We start from the raw sequence: 10,620 nt of genomic DNA on the forward strand, positions 1-10,620 counted from the left end.
GGAAGAAGTTGCAGGGCCCCTAGCAGAGACACTTGTATCATCTGTAGCCACAGGTGAGGTGCCAGAGGAGTAGAGGGTGGCTAATGTTGTGCCTTCATTTAAGAAAGCCTGTAAGGAGAAGTCTGGGAACTATAGTCTGACGTTAGTGGTGGGTAAATTGTTGGAGGGGTTTCTGAGAGATAGGATTTACATGTATTTTGAGAGGCAGGAACTGATTCGAGATAGCGAGCATGGCTTTGTTCATGGGAAATCGTGTATCACAAACTTGATTGAGTATTTTGAGGACGTAACCAAAATGATTGATGAGGGCAAAGTGGTAGACGTTGTCTACATGGACTTCAGTAAAGTCTTTGACAAGGTTCCGCATGTTAGAGTAATTAGTAAAGTTAGATCACATGGGATGCAGAGAGAGCTTGTTAATTGGATACAAAATTGGCTTAACGGTAGGAGACATAGTGGTGGTGGAAGGTTTATTGGACTGAAGGCATGTGACCAGTGGGTTTACACAGGGATCGGTGATGGGTCTACTGTTGTTTGTCATTTACATGATTTGGCTGAGAATTTATAAGGCATGGTTAGTAAGTTTGAGATGACATCAAAATTGGTAGTATAGTCAACAGTGAAGAAGGCTATCTGAGATTACAAAGAGATCTTGATCAATTGGGTCAATTGGCTGAGGAGAGGCAGATGGAGTTTAATTTTAATAATTGCAAGGTATTGGATTTTGATAAAGCGAAAAAGGGCAAGACTTATATAGTAAATGGTAGGGCCCTGGGTAGTGTTGTCAAACAGAGAGACATGGGGGTTTAAGAACATAGTTCTTTGAAATTTGTGTCACAGGGAGACAGGTTGGTAAAGAAGACATTTGGCACGCTTGCCTTCATTGCTCAGACCATTGAGTTTGGGGTTGGGACATCATGTTGCAGTTGTCCAGGATCCTGGTGAGGCCACTTTTGGGGTACTGGGTACAGTTCTAATTGCCCTGCTATAAGAAGGATATTATTTAATTGGAAAGGGTCCAGAAAAGATTTACCAGAATGTTGCCAGGACTGGAGGGTTTGAGTTATAGGGGGAGACTGTATAGGCTGGAGCATTTTCACTGGAGCGTAAGAGTTTGAGGGATGACCTTATAGTGATGTATAAAATCATGAGGGGCTTAGATAAGGTGAATAGCAAAGATCTTTTCCTTGGGGTCAGGGAATGCTAATTAAACTAGGGTACATATTTTTAAGGTGAGAAGAGAAAAATTTGAAGGAGAACTGAGGGACAACTTTTTCACATGTAGAATGGTTCGCATGCGAAATGAACTGCCAGAGGAAGTGGTAGATTCAGGTACAGTTACAACCTTAAGAAAGGTTTAGAGGGATATGGGCCAAACATAGGCAAGTGGGACTAGTTTAGTTTGGGAAACTTGGTCAGCATGGACGAATTGGACCGAAGGGTCTGTTTCCGTGCTGTATGACCGACTCTATCTGAAGTTAAAGGAAAGTACAGCAATCCACTCCCTGCTCAATTTCTTTCCATTTGTATTTATCATTTTCTTTTCCTTTCTACATTTGAGGTGATGATATTGGAGTTCTCAATGAATTTAAAGCAGTTGAAGATTTGTCACTGCAGGAAATTATATCATCATAATTTCTACTCCTATTTGAGAGATGCTCCCGTAGTGATGTTTTTATGCTTTGATTTGTGTTACACTGTATATTTTATCTAACGCTAATGCATCTGATGTGAAATAATGCACTGAGAGAGGAGTCTTCACCAGTATTTTGTTAAAGTTAGTTTTGTCTCTTTATAGTGGCGTTTTAAACCCTGGATTAAATGCTATCCTTGGCCCAACAGGCAGTGGAAAGTCTTCGTAAGTTGAAATTACTGGCAATCTAAGATTTATATTAATATTGTAGCTACATTAATATTGTATATTTTTGTATGTAATCTATCACATGCAGCTGTTCAGTATCTGTATTGATGCTTTGTTACACAAATGAAGTGTTAATTATTGTTTCTAATGAATGCTAACAGAATTCAGATGAGTTATTACCTTAATTTGAGAATTTGCACAGACATACAGTAGTGGATCTTATTTTATGAGCAATCGTTACCACTGACCACCTTATTATATGAGAGTGTCTGCACTATTGCTCACCATGGGGTAGGTTTACTGCCGTCAATCTCTTTTAGTGTAGTTATCTACAGGGCCTGCTTGATCTGGTGTGGTGGAGGAAAACAATTTGCTAGTAAAATGAGAAAAGGCTCTTGTTTGAAATAAGTTGAAGTTTATTGCATGTTCGCAACTATGTACAAGTTACAGTGACATGATAGATATTGTTACAGAGACTAAGAGAGGTGTTGATGAGGAGGTCATATATGAAGTCTCACCCGAGCTCTTTTTCTCATTATTGTATTTTACATTGTGTATCCAATTATATTTACTATTATTCCATTCCCCCCCACGCACACACACACCCACACACCAACACCCCAGCCCCCAAATTTCTCTGACTTCACAAATTCTGGTCCTGGAAATTTCACTGTTCTCCCAGAATGCATTTTATTCCAACTTAGAAGATTGCTAAATCTCCGAGTTGAAGACTGTTGACTTTATTTCTGTTCCTGATACTATGAAGGCTGAAAGTGCCTTTAAACTAGAGAATATTTCATGTCTTATATTTCCTTCACACGGAATCTCTTTCCTGTTGAAACAGATGACCACTCCATTGTTTTATCTGAAGGACTTTTTAACACTTATTTCCTTTGCCAAGGACAGCTATTGTATGGAAGCAAATGATTTTGTTTTTTCAATAATCTGATCACTGAACCAGGCAATTTCTTATTGACCAAATCTCAGGATATTGATCATCCTCTCTCTGTAGTGGCTTCTACAGAATTGTATGCACCACATATTCAATCTGTGTCAACATATATTTAATCTCAGTCTGCCTGTAGATCTGTGTTAAAGTGATAGACTCATTATCTTGTTGATTAGCTTGGATGGTTTCATTTGCCACAGGGTTTGCAGTATTTGGTGAAAATGCCATGTTCACTTCCTTAGTTCTGCTATTTGAGGATTTCTTCTTGTTTGACACAATCTGTGCCACTGTTACTGAGATTTCTTTCTGGGAAGATAAGGAAATGAAATGCCATGTTGAACTTGTGTCTTCTAAATCAGGTGGCGTAAGATAGAATTAAAGCTGTTGATACTATCCTTTCATGAAATGGATTGCTTCCTGAGTTGCCTCAGTTGAAGGTTTACTTGTGAGCTTGAGGTATTCTGCTCATTTGGCTTTCATTGCTTATGTTTGTTGACAATCCTTGCAGACTGAACTCTAATCAGTATTGATAACACTGGAAAATATTTTTTGCCAATGCAGTATAGCTACAGGTTTCCATCTTGGTGACAATATGGAAAAATTTACCAACATAGCTATTCTCAATGGATTTTGTCTTTGGTTTAGATTCTGTGATGAGGCTAGGGAGTCCTATTTTCTGCCAGTTGTCCTTTGATTGGTTGTTAGACATTGGCTGTTCCTTAACTGAATGTTCATTGATCCATTGTTCCATGCCTGGCCGTTTCTAGATCAGTTGTTTCTTGATTTTCACTAATTTGACTCCTTCCACCCTTTTGCTGAAGATTGAAGTCAAGACATACCTTCTGATTCAAGAGTGAGAATTCTTGATTGTGAAGTGCACATTAGTTATCTACTAATTGATGCTTGTTGAGTTGGAAAGTTGCTTATAGCATACTTTCAATTTTAAGTTTCATACTTCTGGGACCATGTAGTTGCACTATTGTCATCTCTAGACAATTTTCTCATCCATGGTTCATTTATCTGATAATATGGAGATAATTGCTCCTGTATTAAGCTTCAATTTAGTGAGATGCTCATTGACATAAATATTCTCTTGCCAAAGGTTAGGTCTGAATAACCTATTTCCCCAAAGAACTCATTTGATTCTTCTTCTATTGTAGATTATTCTACCAAATTAACATCTGAATGGGTAGCTACTTGACTGCTTGCTTTTCTGTGACTGTGTTCTATTTTGCCATATTTTTCTGCAAGTGACCTATTGTGTTACAGGTAAAGAATTCCTTTTAGTAGTTGAGTACTGCCTGTGCTTGTGAGGGTTCCTTGCTCCACAATGCTGGTAAGGACCTTCAGTATCTGGTGTCTGTCCTACTTACTGTGTGTGTTTTGTGGTTTTATACCTTAATAATTTAATGAATTCTGCGGATCCCCTGTGATAAAGTTCATTTTCTTCATTAAAGATTGATCTGTGCTGCTTCTGAACTTTGGCTTAACTTACCAACTGTATGCCTTTCCCTAGGGCCAAATCTTCTTTTGACTGTAATAAATCTGACAAAGTATCATCAGCAACTCCAACGAGAACAGTTCTATCTCTTATGATCTCTGACTTTTAGCAGCTATTTCTTCACTAATTGAGGAGCTGATCAATGAAATTACCTATGGATTCATCTGGATGCTGAAATCTGGATAATTGGAGCTCATTCTGGGGTAGGTGGGACCTCTACAAACAGGATGGTCTACACCTGAGCCAGAGGGGTACCAATATCCTAGTGGGGAAATTTGCTTAATGCTCTTTGGGAGGGTTTAAACTAATTCAGAAGGGGGATGGGAACCTGAATTATAGCTCCAGTGTACAGGAGGTTGAGAGTAGGGAGGTCATGAATAAGGTTGCAAGGTCGCAGGAGTGTACCGGCAGGCAGGAAGGTAGTTTGAAATGTGTCTACTTCAATGCCAGGGGCATCTGGAATAAGGTGGGTGAACTTGCAGCATGTGTTGGTACCTGGGACTTCGATGTTGTGGCCATTTTGGAGACATGGATAGAGCAGGGACAGGAATGGTTGTTGCAGGTTCCAGGGTTTAGATGTTTCAGTAAGATCAGGGAAGCTGGTAAAAGAGGGGGAGGTGTGGCATTGTTAGTCAAGGACAGTATTACGGTGGCAGAAAGGACGTTTGATGAGGACTCGTCTACTGAGGTAGTATGGGCTGAGGTTAGAAACAGGAAAGGAGAGGTCACCCTGTTGGGAGTTTTCTATAGGCCTCCGAAAAGTTCCAGAGATGTAGAGGAAAAGATTGCAAAGATGATTCTGGATAGGAGCGAAAATAACAGGGTAGTTGTTATGGGGGACTTTAACTTTCCAAATATTGACTGGAAACGCTATATTTCGAGTACTTTAGATGGGTCAGTTTTTGTCCAATGTGTGCAGGAGGGTTTCCTGACACAGTATGTAGATAGGCCAACAAGAGGCAAGGCCACATTGGATTTGGTACTGGGTAATGACCCAGGCCAGGTTTTAGATTTGGAGGTAGGTGAGCACTTTGGTGATAGTGACCACAATTCGGTTACGTTTACTTCAGCAATGGAAAGGGGTAGGTATATACCGCAGGGCAAGAGTTATAGCTGGGGGAAAGACAATTATGAGGCGATTAGGCAAGATTTAAGATGCATAGGATGGAGAAGGAAACTGCAGGGGCTGGGCACAATTGAAATGTGGAGCTTGTTCAAGGAACAGCTACTGCATGTCCTTGAGAAGTATGTACCTGTCAGGCAGGGAGGAAGTGGTAGAGTGAGGGAACCGTGGTTTACTAAAGAAGTTGAATCTCTTGTCAAGGGGAAGAAGGAGGCTTATGTAGAGATGAGGCATGAAGGCTCAGTTAGGGCGCTTGAGAGTTACGAGTTAGCCAGGAAGGACCTAAAGAGAGAGTTAAGAAGAGCCAGGAGGGGACATGAGAAGTCTTCAGCAGGTAGGATCAAGGAAAACCCTAAAGCTTTCTATAGGTATGTCAGGAATAAAAGAATGACGAGAGTAAGATTAGGGCCAGTCAAGGACAGTAGTGGGAAGTTGTGCGTGGAGTCTGAAGAGATAGGAGAGGCGCTAAATGCATATTTTTCGTCAGTATTCACACAGGGAAAAGACAATGTTGTCGAGGAGAATACTGAGATACAGGCTATTAGACTAAACGGGATTGAGGTTCATAAGGAGGAGGTGTTAGCAATTCTGGAAGGTGTGAAAATAGATAAGTCCCCTGGGCCGGATGGGATTTATCCTAGGATTCTCTGGGAAGCTAGAGAGGAGATTGCAGAGCCTTTGGCTTTGATCTTTATGTCGTCATTGTCTACAGGAATAGTACCAGAAGACTGGAGACTAGCAAATGTTGTCCCCTTGTTCAAGAAGTGGAGTAGAGACAACCCTGGTAATTATAGACCAGTGAGCCTTACTTCGGTTGTGGGTAAAGTGTTGGAAAGGATTATAAGAGATAGGATTTATAATCATCTAGAAAGGAATAATTTGATTAGGGATAGTCAACACGGTTTCGTGAAGGGTAGGTCGTGCCTCACAAACCTTATTGAGTTCTTTGAGAATGTGACCAAACAGGTGGATGAGGGTAAAGCGGTTGATGTGGTGTACATGGATTTCAGTAAAGTGTTTGATAAGGTTCCCCATGGTAGGCTATTGCAGAAAATATGGAGGCATGGGATTGAGGGTGATTTAGTGGTTTGGATCAGAAATTGGCTAGCTGTAAGAAGACAGAGGGTGGTGGTTGATGGGAAATGTTCATCCTGGAGTTCAGTTACTAGTGGTGTACCTCAAGGATCTGTTCTGGGGCCACTGCTGTTTGTCAGTTTTACAAATGACCTGGATGAGGGCGTAGAAGGATGGGTTAGTAAATTTGCGGATGACACCAAAGTTGGTGGAGTTGTGGATAGTGCGGAATGATGTTGCAGGTTACAAAGGGACATAGATAAGCTGCAGAGCTGGGCTGAGAGGTGGCAAATGGAGTTTAATGCAGAAAAGTGTGAGGTGATTCACTTTGGAAGGAGTAACAGGAATACAGAGTACTGGGCTAATGGTGAGATTCTTGGTAGTGTGGATGAGCAGAGAGATCTCGGTGTCCATGTGCATAGATCCCTGAAAGTTGCCACCCAGGGTTGTTAAGAAGGCGTACGGTGTGTTAGGTTTTATTGGTAGAGGGATTGAGTTTCGGAGCCATGAGGTCATGATGCAGCTGTACAAAACTCTGGTGCGGCCGCACTTGGAGTATTGCGTGCAGTTCTGGTCACCGCATTATAGGAAGGATGTGGAAGCATTGGAAAGGGTGCAGAGGAGATTTACCAGGATGTTGCCTGGTATGGAGGGAAGGTCTTATGAGGAAAGGCTGAGGGACTTGAGGCTGTTTTCGTTAGAGAGAAGAAGGTTAAGAGGTGACTTAATAGAGACATACAAGATGATCAAAGGATTAGATAGAGTGGACAGTGAGAGCCTTTTTCCTCGGATGGTGGTGGCTAGCACGAGGGGACATAGCTTTAAAATGAGGGGTGATAAGATATAGGACAGATGTCAGAGGTAGGTTCTTTACTCAGAGAGTAGTAAGGGAGTGGAATGCCCTGCCTTGCAAAAGTAGTAGACTTGCCAACTTTAAGGGCATTTAAATGATCATTGGATAAACATATGGATGATAATGGAATAGTTTAGGTTAGATGGGCTTCAGATTGGTTTCACAGGTCGGCGCAACATCGAGGGCCAAAGGGCCTGTACTGCGCTGTAATGTTCTATGTTCTATGTTCTATGTTCTATCTTCCATTTGTTCTGAGGTTAAAGTAGTTGTCAAAGGCTTTCAGTATGTCTTGAAATGTACGTTGTTTTATATCTTGATACCTTGGCATTCTATAATGTCACTAGCTATGTTTTCAATTGTACAAACTTATATAAACATATTCAGCGTATGATGTTTCTAATTTAGAAACTTCTGTATTTTTATTTTTGTCAAGTTATCCAACTCTGTGCTCTATTTTGCCAATCTCTAAAAGTAAGTCTTCCGGGCAATATTATTTCAGATACCATGTCTTACGAATGCGATTATTTATTTTCCTTGTTTAAAAGGCTTTTATTTGCATTAAGAGCAATGCTGCTGCTCTGTATTGCTTTTCTGATGAAGGGTCTAGGCCCGAAACGTCAGCCTTTCTGCTCCTATGATGCTGCTTGGCCTGCTGTGTTCATCCAGCTCTGCACCTTGTTGTCTCTGCTGCTCTGTATTGCTACTTGAGGGTTTTCCTGCATTTTTGTATCAATATGGAGGATTCCTAACTTCTTATTTCTAAAATTTAACACTACCGCTTTATGTTGCTAATATTGAGACTTCCTGCTTTCTTTGAGTAAAATGGAAGACTCTCACATCTTTTGTGGTTTCTCTGGATGAATCCCACTATTGTGGCCTAAGTAAACAATTCCAGTCTGCTTAATTGGTTTACTGAATGAATCCTAGAGTCATATAGAGATCAACAGTTCAGAAGAAGGCCCTTTGGCCCATTGCATCTGCGCCAGTCAAACATAGCCACCTGGCTATTCTAATCCCATTTTCTGGCACATTACCTTGTATGATTTGGCAGCCCCAGTTGCACATCTAAATAATTCTTAAATGTTACAAGGGTTTCTGCCTCTTGCTGCCTGCAGCTTTAGTAACCACTTTAATCATAGATTTTTCTGGCCAATTTTTGCTGTCTGCACGTCTCATAATTATTTCTGTTTCTTTCATGAATTTTTTGGAAATGTTTCCCTTTGTCTGTGATTTCCATAATGATGAGACACTTCAGTTATGAGGAAAGATTAGAGAAGTTGGAACCATTTTCCTTGAAGAGGAGAAGGCTGAGAGGCTGCAGGCATAGAACTTTTCAAAATCTTGAAGGGTCTGGACAGACTGGATAGAGACAAACTGCTCCCACTTGGAAGTGGATTGACAGTCAGAGGGCACAACTTTAGAGTGCTTTGCAAAAGAAGCAAATGTGAGGTAATAAAAAACCTTTTCACACCAGTAAATAGTTAGGGCATGGAATACACTGACTGCAAGTATGGCGGAAGCAGGTTCAATTCAGGCATTCAAAAAGGCATTGGGTAATTATTTAAATAGAAACCATATGCAGGGTTATGGGGAAATGACAGGAGGTTGACATTAATTTAAATCCTGAGATAGCAATAATAGAAATGTTGGGCCAAATGGCCTCCTTTGCCCCTTTAAATCCCATGAGTTATCCCTAGATCTTCTTTACCTCGACTGGCCTTGCCTCAATCTTTTTAGTTTCTCTGGGTTTTATCCTGACTCATTTGTACTCTGCTGACCTAATATCATCTCTTCTAACAGAAGTGGCTTCTTCTGAGCAGCTTCAACCCTCAGAGGTTCTATATCCTGAAGGATCTCTGAGCCTTTCCTGTTTTTTGGCACCTCTGCCAAGCTCTGCTTGCTCTCTTCACCTCCCCAGCCTCTTTGGACCGCCCTTGACTACTTGCCACTAATTCATAATCACTGAGGATAGTATTTTTAGTTATTCAGTAGTCTGCTGAATATTCATCAGACAGCAGGGAGCACATATCTTAGGCATTCCTTGTCATTTATTTTGTAGCAATAGGATCCACATCTCCACTGGACACTTAAACTGCTTTGCAGCATTTTCAAATGAGATGAAATGGGCTTCCATATCTCTTTCATTGAAGTTCACGCTTAACTGCAGGAACCTCAAAAACTCAACACTTTGCCCTGAGCAAGATTTCAGTTCATTACAGTATCAATTGCACTTCCCATGGCTAATCCACCTAACATACACATCCCTGGACACATGGGCAATTTTAACATGGCCCATCCACCTAATCTGCACAATGTTTGGACCGAGGGAGGAAACCGGGTCTCCCAGAGGAAATCCACACAGACACAGGGAGAATGTGCAAACTCCACACAGACAGTCGCCTGAGGCTGGAATTGAACCCGGGTCCCTGCTGCTGTGAGACAGCGCTGATGTCAGGAGCCCTGTCCCTATGCATTTCAAACTACTTTAACTTAAATTCCCTCTCTACCTCCCCCTCTCTCTCTCCCGTTGAAATCCCTTGCCTCTTTTTGTTCTTTCTTGAAATTCTAACTTTATGTTGCTCCAATTCTATTTTTCTAAGGCTGAGCAGCATGTTTTTTAACCTCACTCACAGTCAGTTGAGGTACTGCCAGGACCACTTAACTCTTGACCTGATTGCAACCTTAGTTCATACATAGGCAAAAGAGCTGAACTCCAGAGTTGAAGTGAAAATGACAGCCCTTGATATCAAAGCTGCATTTGACAAAGTGTGACATTAAGGAGCCTCACAAAACGAGAGCCAGTGGAATTCGGGGGAAACTCTTCACTGATTGAGATGCTGGTGGTGAGCTGCCTTCTTGATGTTGCCAGTGTGTAATGGCCATATTAAAGTTTTTAAAAATCATTTATACCAGATTACTGGATATTCTGGCTGCAAGAAAGGACTGCAGAGGGCTATCTGGGCAAGTCCTGATTGATGGAATTCCGCAACCTTCCAATTTCAAATGCATCTCTGGTTATGTTGTTCAGGTATGTGCATTTACGTTTCTTTAATATTAGCCTCACAAAATTACACAGAGAAAGTAAGAACTGCTGATGCTGGAGTCAGAGATAATACAGTATGGAGCTGGAGGAACACAGCAGGCCAGGCAGCATCAGAGGAGCAGGGAAGCTGATGTTTCGGTTTGGGGCCCTTCTTCAGAAACGTCAGCTTTCCTGTTCCTCTGATGCTGCCTGGCCTGCTGTGTTCCTCCAGCTCCA

At 41.4% G+C, this 10,620-nt stretch overlaps 1 protein-coding gene across 1 annotated transcript in view; it reads left to right on the forward strand.

Moving 5' to 3' along the window:
* LOC109912406 (broad substrate specificity ATP-binding cassette transporter ABCG2-like) overlaps positions 1 to 10,620 on the forward strand; it is a 105,209-nt gene that overhangs the window by 15,027 nt on the left and 79,562 nt on the right. The window contains exons 2-3 of the mRNA XM_048609151.1: positions 1,799 to 1,858; positions 10,275 to 10,389. Coding sequence (XP_048465108.1) covers positions 1,799 to 1,858; positions 10,275 to 10,389 — 175 coding nt within the window. The remainder of the gene's footprint in view (positions 1 to 1,798; positions 1,859 to 10,274; positions 10,390 to 10,620) is intronic.

This window comes from Rhincodon typus, chromosome 20 (assembly GCF_021869965.1).
Source record: "Rhincodon typus isolate 14 chromosome 20, sRhiTyp1.1, whole genome shotgun sequence".
NCBI classification, from domain to species: domain Eukaryota; kingdom Metazoa; phylum Chordata; class Chondrichthyes; order Orectolobiformes; family Rhincodontidae; genus Rhincodon; species Rhincodon typus.